Source organism: Phocoena phocoena, chromosome 8 (assembly GCF_963924675.1).
Source record: "Phocoena phocoena chromosome 8, mPhoPho1.1, whole genome shotgun sequence".
In the NCBI taxonomy this organism is placed as follows: domain Eukaryota; kingdom Metazoa; phylum Chordata; class Mammalia; order Artiodactyla; family Phocoenidae; genus Phocoena; species Phocoena phocoena.
This window is the reverse complement of record NC_089226.1, coordinates 101,248,097-101,270,078: the sequence shown is the minus strand read 5'-3', so window position 1 is coordinate 101,270,078 and position 21,982 is coordinate 101,248,097. Positions and strand designations below refer to the sequence as shown.

The following is a 21,982-nucleotide window of genomic DNA, read 5'->3' as shown; positions in this document are numbered from 1 at the left end:
TGGAAACCTCCACCTGCAAGTCCAAGGGCACCTAAACCCGGCACATGTACATGGAGTTGATCACCTTCCCACCCACAGCTGCTTCTCTTCCTGACTCCCCCGCTTAGCTCCAGGGCCCCAGCCTGCTCCTCCAGTCTCCTAAGCTAGAAACTCAGGAGTCACCACACAGCAACCTTCTCCCCTCACATCAAGTCTGTCCCTACTAGGCTATCATGAAATCCTGGAGCTTCTTCTCTCGAAACATCTGTCCAAGCCATCCCCTCCTCTGCAACCCCACAGCCTCTGCCTCTCTCTTCCAAAGCTTCCACCAGCCTCCTAAACGGCACCCTGTCCTGACCGCCCTCAGCTTCTTCCAGCAGCCGAGCCAGAGTGAGCTTCCCAGAATTCAGTCCTGACCGTGTCACTCCCTACCAAGCACATCTCAGGGGTTTCCTTTCTCATTCTTATCTGAGCTTCTTATAGACTCTCGTGTTTTATCCCAGACCTTCTGAAACAGAATATTCAGGAGAAAAACCAGGACTTTTCTTTCTAATCATCATCCTTGGGTATAACTAAGCAAGGCAAACGTTGCACTAGTGATTCCCAAACTGCTGTGGGAATCATTTCAGAAAGTTAATTTAAAATAGACTCCCAGGGCTTCCCTGGTGGCACAATGGTTGAGAGTCCGCCTGCCGATGCAGGGAACACGGACTCGTGCCCCGGTCCGGGAAGATCCCACACGCCATGGAGCATCTGGGCCCGTGAGCCATGGCCGCTGAGCCAGGGTGTCCGGAGCCTGTGCTCTGCAACGGGAGAGGCCGCAACAGTGAGAGGCCTGCGTACCGCAAAAAAAAAAAAAAAAAAATGACTCCCAGGCTCACTCCCTTGGAGATTCCAACTCAGTGAATGTTGAATGGGAGAGAGTTTTCCAGAGGATTCTGCATAACCAGGGTGGGAACCACTAATCTACAAACAGGCCAAGTATAGCTAATTTGCGCATGGCTGTTAAAGCCCTTGGTGCTTCAGCCTCCAGTTGGCTGTCACCACTCTCCCAAGCTAGCGTGGTCCAAAACCACACTCACCATGGCGTCTCAACTGAGTGGCTATTCGTAATGTCCCCTCTAGCCGGGTGGCCCTGTCCTCTACGGGCATCACATGAATGCCTGCTTGTGCCTCAGTCTCAACTCAAACGAAGGCTCCAAGAGGCTTTCCCTGATCTCTCCTTGGTTAGACACTTTGTCTATACTCCACGGGGCCCAGTTTACAGCTGCCCCACAGCCTTTACCTCAGAACTGTGATTATTTGCACATCTGTTTCCACTCCAATCAGTGAAGCCCAGATCAGTGGCAGTCTTTTAGTCCCCTTTGTGTCCCAACCCATAGCACATTGATTGGTACTAAGACCAATGGAAAATGTCAGTCCCCTCCCCGACCCGCAGGTAACTGGCTAGAGGCCCTGGGGAAAGACCGAGTCTGGTGGCACAGGGGCTTGACTATGGGGTTAAGGCCTGGGTCTACATGGCAGCTCCACTGCTGTGTCCAAGAGCAGAGGTCCCTTACCCTATAAACAAGGTCCCCACAATCCTCATAGAAGTTTCACAATGACCCAGAAAGGAAAAACAAAAGTGAAATCTTATTTAACCGGTTATCTCATTTAAACACAAGTGTGCTTAACCCTTAAGAGGTGGCTCCAGTGCTTAGGAGGTCAAGCATGTGGTCCTCTGGAGACTGGAAACCGTATTCAGGCAGGGTCTTGTTCACCCTGAATTTGGAAATGAGGATGGTACCAGGAACAGAGCAGTAACTCAAAAACTGTTGAGTGAATGAATAGCACAGGTGCCTTTCTGTGGAAGCCACCTGCCCTTGGCCCTCTGCCCCCATTTCAGGTGAGTCTTGCTGTCAGCTCTGACTGCCCTGGGGAGAGGCATTCTGGCCACTTTCCTCATCTGTGATAATAAGGGTGAGAAGTCCTTCGTCATAGGGTAGCTGCAGGGCTGACGAGACAGCTTCTATGACTGCATCTGGCTCTATTTCCTTCCGTCCTTAACGTGGGCAGTCAGGGAGAAATACGTAATGGTGCAGTTCCTGCAGATCTCAGAGGGCCTGCCAGTTCATGCTCTCGCTTGTTTCTCCACAGCACAGAGGTCAGAGTATTACCAGGATTACTCAGCACCGCTGGAAATTTGAATGTCTTCAATTAATTTTTGGTTTATTCATTTTATTTTTTTAAGCCACTACTTTTTTTTTTTTTTTTTTTTTTGGCTGTGTTGGGTCTTCATTTCTGTGCGTGGGCTTTCTCTAGTTGCGGCGAGCGGGGGCCACTCTTCATCGCGGTGCGCAGACCTCTCACTATCGCTGCCTCTCTTGTTGCGGAGCACAGGCTCCAGACGCGCAGGCTCAGTAGTTGTGGCTCACGGGCCCAGTTGCTCCGCGTCATGTGGGATCTTCCCAGACCAGGGCTCTAACCCGTGTCCCCTGCATTGGCAGGCAGATTCTCAACCACTGCGCCACCAGGGAAGCCCCATTTTATTTAATAAAAAAGAATATGGGAGGAGTTACTGTTTAATGGACAGTCTCAGTTTGGCGTGATGAGAAGGTTCTGCAGATGGATGGTGGCCGTGGTTGCACAACACCGTGGAGTACTTTACGCCACTGAACTGTGCGCCTAAAAATGGTTAAAATGGTAAATTTTATGCTACGTATATTTTACCACAATTTTTTTTAAGTGTTAAGCCCACAGTAAGTTGCAAAGCACACAACCATGAATGAGGCTCCATCTGTAGCGACCCCATGATGCAAACTGTGGATCAGAGGGGAGGCCAGGAGGCTGAGGGAGAGGGGGAAAGGGAGGGCTGGAGCTGGGACCCTGGGAAAGGACCAAGGAGGGAAGGGGTGGGGAGCCTCAGGAAGAGGAGAGGCCCAGATTAGACGTGGGCCAGAAGGGGGAGGGGCCGTGAGGAGAGGAAGGCAAATCCCAGGCAGAAGAGAGCTCAGGTCCAACTGGCAGGTTGCAGAGTGCGTCTTCTCAGGAACTGAAGTCTCGGAGTACATGCCCTGTGCACTCCTTCCCTCACAGCCCTCAGGCCCAGGGTCAGCAGACAAGGACTCGACGTTAATTTGGGGCATCTAATCCTTTTGATCTGTCCCTTACGTCAAGACACCCTTAAGACACCCAGTCCTGACCCAAGCCCCATCCTACAGGAACGAGTGCTCTTTTCCCTAAGAGGGCCAAGCTCAACCTGAGGCTGTGACGCCAACCTAAAAATCATTATGACTGCAAATCCTGTGGCTCTACCTGCAAAATAAATACAGGAGTCCAACCCTTCTTACCACCACCAAAGTCTGGCCTTTGCCCTCAGCTACTGGGAGGTGATATCTAGGCCCCTGGAATGTCCTGCCTGATAGGAGTGTCTTTGTTAGGCTGGGGCCTTCAGACATCAGTCTAATGATGTGATTTATTATTTTTTTTTAATAAATTTATTTATTTTGTTTGCGTCAGGTCTTTGTTGCTGCACGCGGGCTTTCTCTGGTCGCGGTGAGTGTGGGTTACTCTTCATCACGGCTCGCGGTCTTCTCATTGCAGTAGCTTCTCTTGTTGCGGAGCACGGGCTCTAGGCACGCGGGCTCTAGAGCGCAGGCTCAGTAGTTGTGGCGCACGGGCTTAGCTGCTCCGCGGCACATGGGATCTTCCTGCACCAGGGCTCGAACCCATGTCCCCTGCATTAGCATGCAGACTCTTAACCACTGCCACCAGGGAAGTCCCTAATGATGTGATTTATGATGAGGGCGTTGGGAAACTGGGCATCTGGAGGGGCTGGAGACTAAAGCTATTAGCCAGAACCTCCGGGAGGGGCTGGAGAATAAATGTTAGCCACGTGGGCATGTGATTAAGCCCCAAGAAAAACTCTGGACACCAAAGTCTTAGGCAAGCTTCCCTGCTTGGCCACACTCTGTGGGTTATAGTCAGGTCTGTGACAGGACTCCACTCCACTGGGAAAAGACCATCAGACGCTTCACGCTGGGACCCCTCCCAATCCCAGATGGGTCCTGCTCTTCCGTCCTTGGTTTTTGAATGTGTATCCTTTCTCTATAATAAAACCATAATCTTAGTGCTTTCCTGTGTTCTGTGAGCCTCTCTAGCAAATAACCCACTGATGGTCATGGGGACCCAGAACTTGCAGCTGGTGTCTGAAATGAGGGCAGTCTTTTGGGGACCGTGCCCTCCAACGGTGCAGTTTGCCAACTGTTCCCCCCCGCCACCCCCCCCACTACGTGCCTTACTATACCCTTCACCACCTGCCCACCCCTTGCCAACCAGACCTCATCCCTGGGCCTCTCCACCTCGCCCCCACCTCATTCCTCACAAAAGTCAGGTGTGCTCCCACCCAGGGCCCTGGAAAGCTCCTTCCCAGACATCTAGCAAGTTAACTCCCTCCCTTCTTTCAGACCTTTTATTCAAATGTCACCTCCTTGGTGAGGCCTCTAGCCCTCATCCCAAACTCCCCCCATGCCACACACCTACCTCTTTCCCTGCTCTACTTTTTTCCTCTTTGAACACTACCACCGTGTCCACCATACGCTTAATTTTATACATCTTCTTTCTTCTCCATCTCCTCACGAGAATATAAGCCCCAAGGAGACAGGGATCTTTGTACTGTGTTCCTTCCTGTGACCCCAGGCACGTGCCAAGGACACAATAAATTCTTGTTGAATGAAGAACCTGCAGCATCTTTTAGAGGTACCTTTTAGAAAACAGGCCACCCCACTCCCACTTCTTCTCCCAGAAAGGTGAAGTCTGCAAAACAGGAAAAGTGACCACGCTTGGCTGGAGACCACTGCTGAGGAGGTAAGGAAGAGTCAGCAGGAGCTGAGACCTCCGGGCCGGGTGGGAGCCGGGATGCTAGTTCGTCCTGACACCACCTTGCTGTTGTGACCTCGACAGGCCCCTTCCTCCCTGGTCCTGATCACTTGCGGGGGGGCGGGGGGGCGGGGTCCAGTGGGGGAGAGGGAAAGAAGGGGAGAGAATTTCCTGCCATTGACAGCGGGTAGAGGGAAGAGGAGGCCATACCAGGTACGGGTGACTTTTATTTGAAACCAGAAAACACCCTATTTTGGGGTTCATCTGTAACAGTTAAAAAAAAAAAAAGAAGAGAGAGAGAGAAAGCAGAACTCAAAGGGCCTGTGGAGGGGAAGGGAAGGGTAGTGGGCCCAGGTCAGGCCAGGTAGGGGAAGCGGAGCAGCAGCCCCTCGTGGGGCTCCAGGTTCAGGTGCTCCAGCTCCACAGGGGCGCCCTCCTTGCGGCCTGGCTGCGTGCTGAGCAGGAGATCCACACTGGCTGGCAGGCTGGCGCCGGCAGGCAGGCCAGAGGCCCCCAGCCTAGCAGGCTGGCGCGCATCCCCGAAGTTGAGCACTATGAGGAAACGCTCGCTCTGGTCCCACTGCCGGATGTAGGCGAAGAGGTCGGGCCCTGAGGAGAGCGCGTGGAAATCTCCGTGCAGCAGGGAGCGCTCCTTGCCCCGCTGATCACTCAGCCATCGGAACAGGGAGAGGAGGGAGCCAGGGTCTTCGCTCTGGCCCTGCAAACGGTAAAGCGGTAAAGATACAGCAGAAAGGGGTGGAGGGCTCCCCGGGGCGCAAACTCCCACCGGCCACCTGCCCTCACCCCTTGCCGATCAGGCCCTGCCCATCTAAAACCCTTACCTTCACAGTCATGGTGGTGTTTACAGGTCCTGAAGTGTCGGGAAAGCTGGATTCATCCCACAGCATGACCGGGGCCTTCACAGGCTAAGAGGCAGGGAGAACAGGACTTGGAAAGACCTGGGCCGCTCTCCCAACTCCTCCTCCCGCTTCCAGCCCCACAGAAGTATAACGTCCCCCACCTCAGGGCCTCACACACACTGTCCCCTAGCCTAGAGGGCGCTTCTCCCGGACAGCCACAAGCTAGCCCCTCACTGCCCGCCGGTCCCTGCTCAGGTGCCTCCATCAGGTTTCCTGTGGCCATTTGATATAAAACCACCCGCGCCCCCACTCTCTAGGCCCCTTACCCTGCTTTCTTGCACATATCGGCACCTGGCGTCTTTATCAATGTGCTTACTATCTAATTTCACCACCTCCAGCTCTTTTGTGCACCGCTGTATTTTTGTTTCCTCCACGCATAGCATACAGGAATTACTGCATAAAGCTTTGTGGAATAAGTGAATGACAGGTTCTATAAATACCAGCTTAGGTGTCAACCTCCAACCCCGTGGCTAAAGCTAACCGGGTGCCTTCATGGTCTTACCCCACCAAGGCACTCGCTGCATGTACTTCTCTTACTCATCTGGTTCCCCCACGCAACTCTGAGTTCCTGGAGAGCAGAGCCTGACACGGAGTACCCGCTGTCCAGTGAATGAACGAATTACCGAGTGATGGCTACCATACTAAACTCCTACCAGGAGCCAGGTACTGCATTTTAAAATACGCCCTCAGGGCTTCCCTGGTGGCACAGTGGTTGAGAGTCCGCCTGCCGATGCAAGGGACACGGGTTCGTGCCCCGGTCCGGGAAGATCCCACATGCCATGGAACGGCTGGGCCCGTGAGCCATGGCTGCTGAGCCTGCGCGTCCAGAGCCTGTGCTCCGCAACGGGAGAGGCCACAGCAGTGAGAGGCCCGCGTACCGCAAAAACAAAACAAAACAAAAAAGTAAATAAAAATAAAATACGCCCTCATTCAGTCCTAACTACCCTTATAAAAAAAGTAGTATCACGGCAGAGATGACCAAGAGTCAGAGAAGTGAAATAACCTGTCAAGGCCACACAGCAACTGCCCAGGTGGCTGACTAGCAATCCAACGCAGGCTCCTCCCAAGTCTCTTGCCCGTCCACCGCCAGCCACAGAACCACCGTGACGGATGAATGCAGCCTCCCCCACTGTGCTGGGCAGGCAGCCAGCGATACCTGTCCAGGAAGGGCAGCTTCCTCTAGGCCAATTTCGTCTCCATAGCTGAAAACTGGGGTCCCTGGCAGGGTGAAGAGCAGCAGCTGGTAGAGTCGGAGGAGCTGAGGTGGCACGAAGGAAGTCAGGAGCCCCGACTGAGACAACTGCAGGAATGGAAGCACCGGTGAGCCCCAAGGCCCGCCTCTGCCTCCACCTTCCAACACTCCTGTCTCCCAAAAGGCCTCCTGCCCCCTCTCCTACCACTGTGGTACTCACACTCCAGCTGCACCAGCGGCTGCCAAAGGCGTCCAAATACTGGGTGACCAGGAAATTTGTATGCTTCCCAGTGAAACTGGAGGTTGACAGGTAAGAGCTGGTCAACAACAGCTCCCCGGTGGATTCGAGCAGGCTGAGGATCTGCTGAAGGTCGGAGGAGTCTGTGCCTGCGAGCAACAGCCTACAGAGCAGAGCAGGAGTCAAGGGTAGTACAGGACACGAAAGGAAGAAGGTTCTCTGGACTAGGACCTCTGCTTCCCGGGGCTAACACTCCACTGATGGGTTCCCACAAAGGAGCTGAGTTAGGGGAGCCAGGGTCTGGTACCCACCTATCTTCACTGAAGCTCTTAGTGATGTTCTGCCACTCAGCCAAGAGTGAAGACGCATCCTAGAAGGAAAAGAGCAGAGGCAAGAAGCAGGGAACACTACCAGGCCCTGGCGGGTGCTTCTGTTCTCACCCAGGCTCTGCTTCTCACGTGGAAAGGGTACTCACTGTCAGATTCCCCACATCCCGGACCTGGAACCCATCCACACCAGCCTGCAGCCAAAACCTCAGAGCTTCCTATAGGAGGGAGGCAAAAGAACAGAGGAAAGATATCAACACTCTGATGCAAAGGCTCAGCCCACACTAAATCTTGCCTACCATGCACTCTCCCGTGGCCTCTGGAGAGTCACTTGCCTTGAACGGTCTCACTTTCTTGCCTCTATTATAAACCTGTAGGTAGCCTTTAGTTCCCTTCCATTCTAACCTACCATTGATTCTCTTAGTGATATAACGCTTTACTTCTCTACTCCTCCTCATGGTGAATCACAAAGCTTTACCTTTTTTTTTTTTTTTTAAGCTTTACCTTTGACCCCTACAGAAAAGACCTATGAGAAAAGTGTGTTCATACATGTAACTTCATCTAACACTTAGCATGTGTGGAATGCTGGTATACTCATTTTACAGATAAGGAAACAATGTCAGAGACACAAGGAGGCGTGCCCAAGGCCACAATCAGCAGCAGAGATGGGACCGAAAATGCTAACCAAGATCCCAAGAAGAGTATACTTACTCCTCTCCCGGTTTCCTGGAGCCTGGGGAGGGTGTAAATAAAACAGCTAGTCAGAGCCAAGACCAAGGATAAAAAAGTGAAATTCAAAGCACAGCCCCAGGGCAGTTTAGCCAAAGATTTGAAAAGAGAAGCCAGCTCTGCAGAACAGGCCCAGGCCTGAAGCCCTGGCATTCATGGGGCACATGACATGGAACCCCACTCCTGCTGCCTCTCTCTTCCTCTTTCTCTCTCTGATCCATGTGCGCTCTCCTCTAGTCTCCATCTTCATCTGAGGCTACAACACCTCATGCCACACCACCTGAAAACATTCCCTTCTCAGTAACTTTTTTTTTTTTTTTTTTTTTTTTCCGCGGTACGCGGGCCTCTCACTGTTGCGGAGCACAGGCTCCGGACGCGCAGGCTCAGCCGCTCCGCGGTATGTGGGATCTTCCCAGACCGGGGCACGAACCCGTGTCCCCAGCATCGGCAGGCAGACTCTCAACCACTGTGCCACCAGGGAAGCCCCTCAGTAACTTTTAAAGGGTCTTCCTTCAAGTAGCAAGGAATGAACCGAATGACCCCAAGAGTCAACTGAAATCAGTCAACTGGGACAACAGAATTCTACCTCAGAATCACGGCTGCCAGCAAAGTGTCAGAGTCTGCCTCCATTTTTGTTCTACCCTTTCTGAACTGGTCAGTGTCCTGGAACCCAGGCATTAGGAGCTGGGATGACATTCAAAGCCCCACTCCCAGCCTGCAGGGTACAGAGTTTGAGCCTAGGCCATCAGAGTAGGCAGATTAGAGAGATAAGACTAGTTGGAACATCAAATCCCAGGGCACATTAAAGACCTGTGAACCTTAGCTTCCTGACTTACAGATTAGGGACACTGACAGGGACCTTGTTTGGTTATACAGGGGATTAAAGAAGGTATACAAAGTACTCAGCATACTCCCAGACACACAGGAAGACCCCAATGCTTACAATTTCAGACTGGGCTCCAAAACACATCAAATAAGAAAAGGGAAACCAGACAGGACAGAATTCCCATAGAGAAAGGGCTTCCTCTCCCAAAAGGAAGAAAGTTCACATCTGAGAAATTCCCTTCCTGGCACTGTCACCCTCAGAGTCAGGGAAACAAGGAAAATGAGTGGTCAGAAAAGGAACAAACAAAAATAGGGGTGCAATGTTTGCCTATCCTTCTGCCTGTGGGAGGAGCACACCTGCTTGGCTCCAAGGAGCAAGGGGCCCCTTGGCTGGCACCGGGCTACGTTTATAGAGCTCACTATGAAAGGACCGAACAGCCCCAGCATCCCGCTCCCACATGCCACAGGCACCAACACACTCACCTTCACTTTGGTGGCCACAGTGTCTATCTGAGTGGAGTGGAACCACAGGTTCTGGCCCTTGTAGTTGGGAGTGAGGTCTAGGATGACCCGGATGCCTAGAACAATGGAGGGGGAGGCAGTTGATAGAAAGACTCTGGGGGCAGGGGAAAGGAGGAAATCAACAAATATAAGTCGGCAGAGTACTTCCTACCTATTGGTACAAAAGCTTAGATTTGAACCCTGGCAAAACTCATTCCATTGAAACAGAGATATGAGCAAGTGGCAGGGCGGGAGGCGGGGGGAGGGCAGTGTAACAGAGGAGGCTGAGCTTATGAGGCCCTGGGCCCCTCACCCCCAAGGCAAACCCTGTTCAATGTAAGAAAAGATTTTACTTGGATTTTTTTCCAAAAGGATCCACTCTTTTACAAGTTTTAAAACCACTGATTTAGCAAAAACCTACATTTTGCAAATAAGGGCACTGAAGCCCAGAAGTTAAATAACTGCACATCCAAGTATAGAAAGTCTCTGAACCACGTGACAAGTCCATTTTAGGCTGAAGCCTAACAAACCTCCCCTGTACCTGCCTTAGGAAAACTCTGAGCCACTCAGCAATAAACCAGACAATAAAGCTATCCGGCCTTTCCTCTGGCCAGAAGGCCAAGCCCTTCATAGCTGCTTCCTTGCGAGCTCTAGGACACCCACTCTTTTTCTTGGCCGATTGCAGGAGACTGTCAAAATCTTCCTTGGAGCCAAAAGTGGGGGCGATCTGTTCCAAGTTGGTCCCTGTGAGGTCATCCTTCTGGTTCTGGTGAATTGGGCCCAACACAAAACCTTTTACCTTCAGGGTGCTCAAGTAATCAAGCCGCCCCTTCAGGCCTGAAATGGAGAAGCAGAGTTTAAAGTGACGCCTCCCTGAGGCCCCTGATCGCCCCTATTCTCCCCGAGACGAAGTGGGCGGGGGGGGGGGGGGGGGTGCGGTTTGGCTGGATCACGAGAGAAGCTGTTGTAAGGAGACTTGCACATTGCTTCAGAAACCTGCAGCGATAGGCTACTGGCGCCGGGAGGGGGAAGGGAGGATGCTGAGTCAGCCACCCTCAGGAAAGAGGGAGTGGGGGGCGGTTTCCTTCGAAGAAAGGAGGGGCTACGTCCCAGGGGACGGTCACCAGTACCAGGAAGGGTGGAGAACCACCTGGGTCAATCTGGGCACAGGGGTCGAAGCCGGTGACCAGTTAAACCAGGGGAACGCGGGGTGGGGGTGGGGGTGGGGGACTCACCCACTAGGTCACCTGCGTCGCGGCCCTGGAAGGCCTGAAGGTCGCCAATGCGGTAGAGGGCGCCCTTGTGCCACCAGCTCATTGCGGGCAGCTCGCGGCAGCGCGGCGCCCGAACGATGATGACCACGGCGCCCGCCAGCATGCCCAGCCAGCCGAGCCAGAAGAGCAGCAGCAGCGCCCAGCGGGTGCGTACCCAGCCAGGCCTGCCTGCCACCTTCAGCAGCTCCTCTTTAGACAGGCCTGTGAACTTGGCCGCGGCCGCCGCGTCCGCCTCGTCGTCGGCCACCTTGATCTTCACCAGACCATTCTTCTCGGTGCCGCCCGCCACGGCCACGGCCACAGCCGCCCCCGACGCCGCGTTCATCGGCTGCTTCTCGGGTTCCAGCTCGTTCAGCTCCACTTCCTTCATGTCCACCTCGGCGTCCTGGCTCATGGCGCCTGCGAAACCGGCAACACGACGCAGCCTGCGGTCAGCTGGTGGCTGGATAGCTGCCCGGACCTCCCGGCCCCAGAACAGTCTCCCAGGTTTCCGTGACTCCGCTCAGCTTCCGCGACCGCGTCTGCTGCCGGGCGGGCGCGGTCTCTGGGACTGGGCACGGGAGCCCCGCCCCGGCCCGCCCCTTAAAGTGGAACATCCTGGTTGCTCTTCCAGGGACTGGAAGGGTGGGCGGCGGCCGAGGGAGTAATATTGGGAACTCGCTTCCGACGGCCTTGTGGTCCAATTCCTCACCTCGAACAGTCTAGCCCTAAAGTTCGGACACAAAGAAGGCTGAGCACGGAGCCACCTTTAGGTGGGCGGGGTCTGTGCTTTGTCCTGCCTCAGGTCCCCGCTGGTCCCTCGCGCTGCCGGAAAGTGGGCTAAAGGGGATATCCAGCACTGCGGGGAGGTCCCGAGGCCCTTCTTTGCCCACTCCGAAGGTTTGTGACTTCCCTGGACACCACCCTCCATTTGCCCCTGGCCCAGGGCTCAGGCCACCGCCTGGTCTTCCCAACTTCGCATGGCCACTTGTACTCTCAGAGCCAATCAAACTCAACTCAGCCCTTTTCCCCCACCAGACCTTGTCTTCTCAGGCCTCTGGGACTTGGCGCTAGACCTCCGATTCCCCGCAGGGCTACTCCCACTCTTTCAAGATATCTTGAATTTAGTTCAATTAATGCATCACGCGGCAACAATTTACTGAGTGCCCACTACAGCACTGTGCTTTATTAACTTTAGTGAATTAACCCTAATCTAGCCTTCCCCATGATATTTTATGATAAATCTGTTTGGACAGGACAGTTGCTGACACTCCCCATCTTACCCTACCCCACCCCCACTTTCTGGCCCCAGGATGTCGGGCAGCTAGGAATCTGACATCCAAAAGAGATGGATGGACAGCCTCGGGGCTGACAACATTCTGGGGCTGGGCCTCAGTTAGAGGCACCCACCTTTTCCTTACACCAGATCAGAAGATTGCCATGGCCAGAATCTTCCCCTCCTTGCAGGGCCTCCCACACATTAGCCCAATCTCCCCACGGTGCCATGGTTCCCTTACCTCCCTTACCCCTTCACTGTGCTAGGCCTTGGAGGCAGCTGGTACTGCAGAGGCCTTGAAAACCACCCAACTTCTCCCCACAGAGGTCCTTGGATTGAGAATGAGACAATTCACAGCAGGGACTGCCGGACATCAACACCATGAGGTGCCAACACTCTCAGGAACTTCTTGTTCCTGAGCACTGCCAGCTGGGTTATTTTCAGAGAGGCGCTGAAGGAAATAAGTTCTTTCTCCCTCTCCCACCTGGGCTGGAAGCCAAGATAGCTGTGTATTTGGAAGAAAGCAGAAGCCAAGATCTGAAGAAATAGAAAAGGTACCAAAGGAGAGCCAAGAGAGTGAAAAGGCTCATCCCGTGCTATTCCCCTTCCTTCTTCGTACCAGAGCCCATCCCCATCCCTCACCCCAGGCAAGCGGGTAGAGGTTGGAGTTCAGACCTGTGCTCAATGATGATAAGAAGTCCAGGGTGCCCTGGGCATGCCAGTAAGTGCCAACCAGGGGCTGTGAACAGACTTTATCACCAGCATGAAAGCTCAAAGTTAAGAACTGTGGGGTCAGACACTCTCCTTGAGATAGTCCAACATAACACCCCCATACATACACAGTACCTTACTCACAGCCCCCCATGGCTCCAGAAAGATGAAACAAATCCCTCCTGCATGCGGTAAATAAGCTAACAACTTACCTTCCCAAGTTTATCACCCACAACACCTGCCACAGGGACCACCCTCCAGCAACATCAGCCTTCAAACACCTGTTAGTCCCACAACACACCCAGCTTTGTCAGGCCTCTGCATCTTTGTACATGCCATTCCCTCTGTGTTCTGCCCTTCCTGTTCTGCCACCCTGCCTCATAAGCTCCAATTCCTTCCAGACCTAGCTCAAATGATAGCTTTTCTCAACTCCCCCGAAAGGATTACTTTCCATCCACTGTGCACCTATCTCTTCTACAATTCACGTCTCATCTGTTCATTACATTTCCTTGTCTGAGTGTCGGCACTTCAAGACAAGTGGCAGGGGCCTTGTGCTATTTGTTGATGGACGTGCCTGCTCAGGGGTAGCACATAGTAGGCACTTTGTAAGTGTCTGGTAAACGAGTGGATGAACTATTATCAATCAAACCCAAATTACTCCCTTCTTAGAAATAATTCAACAGAAGTAGCATGTATTTGAAAAGAAATGTGCACCTCAGTGTTCATAGCAGCATTATTTACAATTGCAAAGATATGGAAGCAACCTAAGTGTCATCAACAGATAAATGGATAAAGAAGATGTGATATATACATATACATATATACACACATAATGGAATACTACTCAGCCATAAGAAAGAAGGAAATTTTGCCATTTGCAGCAACGTGGAAGGAACTTGGAGGGCATTATGCTACGTGAAATAAGTCAGAAAAAGAAAAATACTGTATGATATCACTATATGTGGAATCTAAAATATACAACAAACTAGTAAATATTATACAACAAAAAAGAAGCAGACTCACAGATAGAGAAAACAAACGTGGTTACCAGTGGCGGGGAGGGGCAATATAGGGGTGAGGGAGCAGGAGATACAAACTACTGGGTATAAGATAGGCTCCAGGATGTACTATACGACATGGGGAATATAGCCAATATTTTGTAACAGCTGAAATGGAAAGTAACCTTTAAAATTGTATTAAAAATTTTTAATTAAAAAAATAAAATGCAGGGCTTCCCTGGTGGCGCAGTGGTTGAGTCCACCTGCCGATGCAGAGGACGTGGGTTCGTGCCCCGGTCCGGGAAGATCCCACATGCCGCGGAGCGGCTGGGCCCGTGAGCCATGGCCGCTGAGCCTGCGCGTCCAGAGCCTGTGCTCCGCAACGGGAGAGGCCACAACAGTGAGAGGCCCGAGTCCCGCAAAATAAATAAATAAATAGATAGATAGATAATAAAATACAAAAACAAAAGTAGCATGTGAAGGTAAAGGGATAAAAGTGAAAAGGAATTTAAACAACACTGTATGGTATCAAGATGAAGCTGTTTATGTAGGAAAACAAACCAAAACTTGTAACTGTTCAACCAAATAAAACAAAGAATAAATCTGGGTGAAGGAGAGGACAGAAAAGCAACAGGGCAAGACCGCAGAGAAGAGGACTGAAGGTGACTCGAGATCCTCAGATCCTACAGTGCCTGTTGCTAAATATAAAACTTAGTATTTACTGTAGAATTCGAAGTATATAATGTGTCCAAGAAGAATTTAGCCTTCAAGAAAAGGCTGGGGCAGAGCAAAGAAAAAAGCAGTTCAAGAGTCCAGAGGCCAATAAGGACAAATAATGAGGCCACAAGCCTTCAGGACTTTACACTCACTCAGAAGATGGGGGTGGGGCCCTTAAGTTCAGAGGGCCAAGTGCACAGAGAAAGTTCCTTTCTAATCCCCTGTTGAAAAAATTCATGTCACCTGTTTCCCAACAAGTGAGGATTACTTGATCTTAGTCAAAAGATATGGAAGTTTTTTCCCCTCAGTGTGTAAAAAAAAGAATTCCAAAGACAGAGCAAAGATGGGAGGATAGTTAGAAACTTAGGAGACTGTCCAACAGACACGACAATGCTGCCAAAGCTGAAGGCGTAATTCCAAAACACCCAGATAAAAAGCATTCAGGCTCTGCCTCTAAACTACCCATCAGCCTTGAGTTTAGCCATTTGAAAAATGGATGACGGCTGAAGTTAAGGAACCAAGCATTTGGAAGCCAAAGTGCAGCTGACATGAAAGCAGAGAAGGAGGCTGACCCCAACCAAAGGGGCCCACTTGGCAGCTGTTATTAGAAGAAGCGATGTTGAAATATTACTTTACTACAAATCCTGCAGAAGGGGCACTGGCTGCTGAAGAGAACTGTCAGAGCTGTCTCAGTGAAGGGTGAGGAACGTGAGGGGGGATAAAAGCCAGAAAGAGTAAAGGAAACGCCAACCAAAGCCTTCTCTTAGAAGAAGAGAAATGAAAACATCTGTAAAGTATCTCATACTCACAATGGACAAATGAACAACACTGCAGCAAGCCATTCTCTCTAATGCAACCAAGTATTAAAAGAGAAACACCAGAGATACAGCAGATCAAGTTATGGAAGTGTTAGAGAAGTACTTTTAACATATTACCCTTGGATAGATGACATCATATATTCAATTGATCAAGACTTCCCTGATCAGTTTCTTAACCACTGGTGGCGCAGTGGTTAAGAATCTGCCTGACAATGCAGGGGACATGGGTTCCAGCCGTGGTCCAGGAAGATCCCACATGCCGTGGAGCAACTAAGCCCGGTACCACAACTACTGAGCCTGCGCTCTAGAGCCCACGAGCCACGACTACTGAAGCCCGTGCTCCTAGGGCCCGTGCTCCGCAACGAGAAGCCACCACAATGAGAAGCCTGTGCACCGCAACAAAGAGTAGCCCCCGCAACTAGAGGAAGCCCACACGCAGCAACAAAGACGCAACGCAGCCAAAAAACAAACAAAAAAACAAACTCAACTTAAAAAAAAAATAAATCTCAACTTTAAAAACAAAAGATATTCAACTGATCAGAGACAGAATACTGATCTCATCAAAAGGCTAATTGGTGGTAAGAGATTAAATGATTCCTTAAATGATCACCAAAGTACTCCAACGTCAGCTCCTTCTGCAGTTCCAGTCACACAATACTGTGGGTATTGTCACCTTCCCCATCTCCACTGCTCCTCAAAACTTTCTATCATCACATTCTTTGGAAGAAAGTCACTAAGTGTAGCCACACTCAAGAGGTATGAGGTTAAGCTCTGCCTCCCAGAGCTGGGAGTATCTTCATAAATTATTTGGGATTTTTCTGTATGGAAGATTTGTCTCTTTTCCCTTATTTATTTATCTATTCATTTATTTATATCAGTATAAGTCAACATATGTATGTATTCTTGGATACTTATTTTATACTTTGGGTTAGAATCCAACACTATATTGCTTTGCTGCTCAAATTATTCCAGCTTTGGCCACTGTGAGCTCTTTCAGTCTGGCCACTGTGTCCTTTTAATACATTCCCCCTCCCCGCGCCCCCTTTTTGTAACACTACTTGCTTTCTGGCACTGCAAGATGCTCCAGGTTCATCTTGTATATTCTCTAGGGCCCCAGCCCTAGAATCAGCCATTTCTCCAAGGAGCCCTGGTCCCTTTTATTGGAGAATGGTATTAGAAATCAAGATATGGGCACTCAGGTGTCTTTTTTTTTTTTTTAATAAATTTATTTGTTTATTGGCTGTGTTGGGTCTTCGTTGCTGCACACGGGCTTTCTCTAGTTGCGGTGAGCGGGGGCTACTTTCTGTTGCGGTGCGCGGGCTTCTCATTGGGTGGCTTCTCCTATTGCAGAGCACAGGCTCTAGGCACGCGGGCTTCAGTAGTTGTGAAACGTGGGCTCAGTAGTTGTGGCTCGCGGTCTCCAGAGCGCAGGTTCAGTAGCTGTGTTCCCCGGGCTTAGTTGCTCCGCAGCATGTGGGATGTTCCAGGACCAGGGCTCAAACCGTATCCCCTGCATTGCAGGCAGATTCTTAACCACTGCGCCACCACGGAAGTCCCTCAGGTGTCCTTTGATGAACAAAAGTTATCCATCAAAAATATATCAGTCTCGGTAATCCGCCTGCCAATGCAGGGGACACAGGTTCGAGCCCTGGTCCCAGAAGATCCCACATGCCACGAAGCAACTAAGCTTGTGTGCCATAACTACTGAGCCTGTACTCTGGAGCCTGCGAGCCACAACTGCTGAGCCCACAAGACACAACTACCAAAGCCCACACACCTAAAGCCCGTGCTCCACAACAAGAGAGGCCACTACAATGAGAAGCCCCTGCACCGCAACGAAGAGTAGCCCCCACTCACCGCAACCAGAGAAAGCCCATGTGTAGCAACGAAGACCCAACACAGCCAAAAATAAATCAATAAAATAAAATAAATTAAAAATATATATATATATATCAGTCTCGGGACTTCCCTGGTGATCCAGTGGTTAAGACTCCACATTCCCAATGCAAGGGGCCCAGGTTCGATCCCTGCTCAGTGAACTAGATCCTGCGTGCCACAACTAAAGATCCTGCATGCTGCAACTAAAGATCCCGCATGCCACAACTAAAAGATCCCACATGCCACAACTAAAGATCCCACATGCCGCAACTAAAGATCCCGCATGCCGCAACTAAAAGATCCCACATGCCGCAACTAAGACCCGGAGCAGCCAAATAAATAAATAAATAAAATATTAAAAAAGCAAATAAATAAAGGGCCTGTATTATTTAATACATATATGTATATATTAAATATATACATCAGTTATATATTTATATATTATTAAATATATACATGTATATCAGTCTTGGGAATTCCCTGGCAGTCCAGTGGTTAGGACTCTGCACTTTCACTGCTGACGGCGTGAGTGCGATCCCTAGTCAAGGAACTAAGACCCCACAAGATACGCAGTGCAGACAAAAAAATTTTTTTCTTTAAATAAATAAATATATATATATATCAGTCTTTTCTTGTATACTCTGGTTTTGGGGGTTTTTAGTGTCCTATTTTTTTTTTCAACCTCTTTATTGGAGTAAATTGCTGTACATTGTTGTGTTAGTTTCTGCTGTATAACCAAGTGAATCAGCTATAAGTATACTTATATCCCCATATCCCCATATCCCCTCCCTCTTGCATCTCCCTCCCACCCTCCCTATCCCACCCCTCTAGGTGGTCACAAAGCACCGAGCTGATCTCCCTGTGCTATGCGGCTGCTTCCCACTAGCTATATTACATTTGGTAGTGTATATATATCAATGCCACACTCTCACTTCATCCCAGCTTGCCCCCTCCCCTTGTTCTTAAGTCCATTCTCTACATCTGCGTCTTTATTCCTGTCCTCCCCCTATGTTCTTCAGAATCTTTTTTTTTTTTTAGATTCCATATATATGTGTTAGCATATGGTATTTGTTTTTCTCTTTCTGACTTACTTCACTCTGTATGGCAGATTCTAGGTCCAGCCACCTCACTACAAATAACTCAATTTCGTTTCTTTTTATGGCTGAGTAATATTCTATTGTATATATGTGCCACATCTTCTTTATCCATTCATCTGTCGATGGACTTTAATGTCCTATTTTTTAAATCTTTCCTTACTTCAAGGCCTGAAAGATACTCATCTATATTTTCTACACAAAAAAAGGAAGGTTTTATTTTTGACATTGCAATCCTTAATCAATCTTTAGTTTATGTTTACTTATGGCATAAGGTAGAGAGCCTATCTCATTTTTTTTCCACATGGGTAACTGTAACACAATTAATATATATATATATATATATTCGGTCTTTGTCCCTAGTTCCTGACAGAGAGCTCCTAAATCCCTTAGAATCTCGTCAGTGATAGGAATGTCTTTTGTTTTAATGAGGCCACTCTTGGTGGACTTCTAGAAAGCTTGAAGATGGGGGCTGGTTATCAGAAAGTCATGATTGGAAGGTTGGAACTTTCAGTCCCACCCCCCAACCTCTGGGAAGGGGAGAGGGGCTAGAGACTGGGTTAATCACCAATGGCAATGATTTAATCACTCATACCTACATAATGAAACCTCCATTAAAAACCCCTAAATGATAGGGTTCACAGTTTCCGAGTTGGTGAACACATCAGGGTGCGGGTGAGGTGGCACAAACACCCCCACTCCTTGCCCTATGCATTCTTCCATTTGGCTGTTCCTGAGTTGTATCCTTTATAATAAACTGGTAATAGTAAAACGCTGTACATGTCCTCAGTCCCTCAAGGACCCCATTTATTCTCAAATCTACTAAAGGACCCCCAAATCTTTGTTCATCTTTAGTTAGTTCTATATTTCTACTTATTCAAAATTAAACTTATCTTGCCATTCCCACAATCCCCTATAGCCTCTCCTCCTCAATCCCCCTGCTCAATATCACAGTTCAGTGAGTGACACTGGCATTCTTCCAGTTTTCTAGGCCAGAAGCACTTGGGCAATTTTCTTAGCTCTTACATCTCCCTATCCTCCTTGTCCAGCTAGATGCTGGTATAAACTCTGTAGCCTGGTTAATATAATTACAGTATCTCCACTTAAAGAAAAACAGAAACTTCTCCTGCCTGCTATCACGCAGTTCTCTAAACAAGTTGGAAATCGTTCCAAGTCTTCATCCAGACTTAAAATGTGCCAGTTCTTTTTTTTTTTTTTTTGCGGTACGCGGGCCTTTCACTGTTGTGGCCTCTCCTGTTGCGGAGCACAGGCTCCGGACGCGCAGGCTCAGCGGCCATGGCTCACGGGCCCAGCAGCTCCGCGGCATGTGGGATCTTCCCGGACTGGGGCACGAACCCGCGTCCCCTGCATCAGCAGGCGGACTCTCAACCACTGCGCCACCAGGGAAGCCCCAAAATGTGCCAGTTCTTGATCCTGCATTCAGTATTTCAAATCCTGTCTTATAAATGTATTTATACAAATAAATATATTTGTATTTAATATAAGACAATGTATTAATATATTTGCATAAGCAAATGTATTAATAAACGAAGCTCTCAAGCACTTTTGATTTTCACAGGCATTCAAAATGGCTAAATGTTACCAGAGCTTTCCAAAAATACAATCCTAAAGACACATAATGAGACGTTGGGATCTTAGATTTCAATATGCACTTCCTGAACATAAACTCTTCCTTCATTCCCTCAAGGCAAGTGACTCGGTATTTGAATAGCTCCACCCACATCTGCCCCTGCTCCTACCTGTGCTCCCTTTTGGGTCAATTATAGGAAAAATCCTCTTAGGGCTCCATGCAGGGAAATAGATGCTTGACTACATTTTTCCAAAAAAATTTTATATTCAGTAAGGTGAAAAGGGGGTATATAGTGTTGAGAAGTAGACATTTAGGGACAAGTATAGAATATAATAGAAACCTGAATTTGAAATAACCACCCACTCTGGACCTAAAGTGGTTAATTTCAACAACTCTCTGTAAAATAATTTGGACTACAGATAAACTAAAGACAAATTAAAAAAAAAAAAGTAAAATACATCACTAAGAAGGGAAACCCTCTTTTCTATTTCAAAATAGAAACTGTTACACTAATGAAATGCTAACTAGAATGTAACCAATCTGAGAAAGGAAATAAACTTTTTCCTTACAGTCAGTGATTACCACAGCCTGATTTTCACAGCTTCTTTTGAACCATTATAAGTCCCCAATAACACATGTTCCCAGAGGTGCTGCAATACCAGCCTGTGATACTGCGATATAAGAAATATGTATTTGGGACTTCCCGGGTGGTCCAGTGGTTATGACTCCGCACTTCCCCTGCAGGGAGCACGGGTTCAATCCCCTAGTCAGGGAACTAAGAACCCATATGCGGTGTGGCCAACAGAAGGAAGGAAGGAATTTGGTCTTCATTCCTCTTTCCTGGAACAAGAGCTTCTAAAACCTTTGGACTCTCTAGAGTAAAGAGTGTCATTTTGTATGTTAACAAGGTGACCTGGGTGGGGGTGGGTGCGTTCCAGGATGAAGACTTGTTGCCAGAAGAACCTGAGTAATTAGGGGTTTGGAACTTTCAGCGCCACCCCTCGGCCTCCAGAGGGGAGAGGACCTGAAGGCTGAGTAATCACCAACGGCCAGTGATCATGCCTATATAATGGAAACTGCACACAAATCCTAATCAACAGGGCTTGGAGAGCTTCCAGGCTGATGAACACATCCGTTTGCCAAGCAGATGTCACACCTCAAGTCCACAGGGTCATAAGACTCTGCGCTTGGAACCTCACCCTATGTACCTCTTCATCTGGCTGTTCATTTGTATCCTTTATAATATCCAACTGATAATAGTATGTAAAGTATTTCCCTGAGTTCTATGAGCTGTTATAGCAAACTCAAACCTGAGGAGGGGGCTGTGGGAACCCCTAATCTTTAGCCAACTCAGAAGTGTGGGTAACTTGCAGATCCACTACTTGAGATTGTTGTGTGAAGTGGGGAACAGTCTGTGAGACTGAGCCCTTACTTAACCTGTGGGGTCTGGGCAACCCCAGGTAGTTTTAGAACTGAATGAAATTGTAGGACATCCAGTTGGTGTCCCCACAGCACTGGAGAATTGCTTGGTGGAAAACCCACACATTAAGTGTCAGAAGTACTCTGTGCAGAAAACATCATGGTAGTTAGCAGTAAACAGGCCATTAAAGCAGATTCTTCTCACAGACCCTCGCACTCAAATCTGGAAATGTTATTTAAGGAAGCTTTTTTCTTAGTCATTTCACTCAACAGAAAAGGTACAAAATATCTACGGAAATGTAGACATTTAGAGAGATATTTTTAAATAGCAGAAATCTAGATTCTGGTTATCACACTTCCATGAAAAGAGTAAATGATCTCAAACAAAAATTTGTACTATTGGGCTTCCCTGGTGGCGCAGTGGTTGAGAGTCCGCCTGCCGATGCAAGGGACGCGGGTTCGTGCCCCGGCCCGGGAAGATCCCACATGCCGCGGAGCTGCTGGGCCCGTGAGCCATGGCTGCTGAGCCTGCACGTCCGGAGCCTGTGCTCCGCAGCGGGAGAGGCCACAACGGTGAGAGGCCCGCGTACCGCAAAAAAAAAAAAGAAAAAGAAAAAAATTTGTACTATTAAAGGTGCTGACCAGAGAGAAAAATTAAAA

The 21,982-nt window shown here is 49.3% G+C and overlaps 1 protein-coding gene across 1 annotated transcript in view; it reads right to left on the bottom strand.

Annotated features, from left to right (window-relative positions):
- Positions 1-5,043: 5,043 nt before the first annotated feature.
- SLC3A2 (solute carrier family 3 member 2) overlaps positions 5,044-21,982 on the bottom strand; it is a 47,529-nt gene continuing 30,590 nt past the window's right edge. Inside the window, exons 2-10 of the mRNA XM_065881661.1 lie at positions 10,803-11,240; positions 10,231-10,404; positions 9,550-9,644; positions 7,662-7,730; positions 7,498-7,556; positions 7,169-7,349; positions 6,913-7,056; positions 5,679-5,762; positions 5,044-5,554 (exon numbers count right to left, since the gene is read on the bottom strand). Coding sequence (XP_065737733.1) covers positions 5,192-5,554; positions 5,679-5,762; positions 6,913-7,056; positions 7,169-7,349; positions 7,498-7,556; positions 7,662-7,730; positions 9,550-9,644; positions 10,231-10,404; positions 10,803-11,240 — 1,607 coding nt within the window. The 3' untranslated portion in view covers positions 5,044-5,191. The remainder of the gene's footprint in view (positions 5,555-5,678; positions 5,763-6,912; positions 7,057-7,168; positions 7,350-7,497; positions 7,557-7,661; positions 7,731-9,549; positions 9,645-10,230; positions 10,405-10,802; positions 11,241-21,982) is intronic.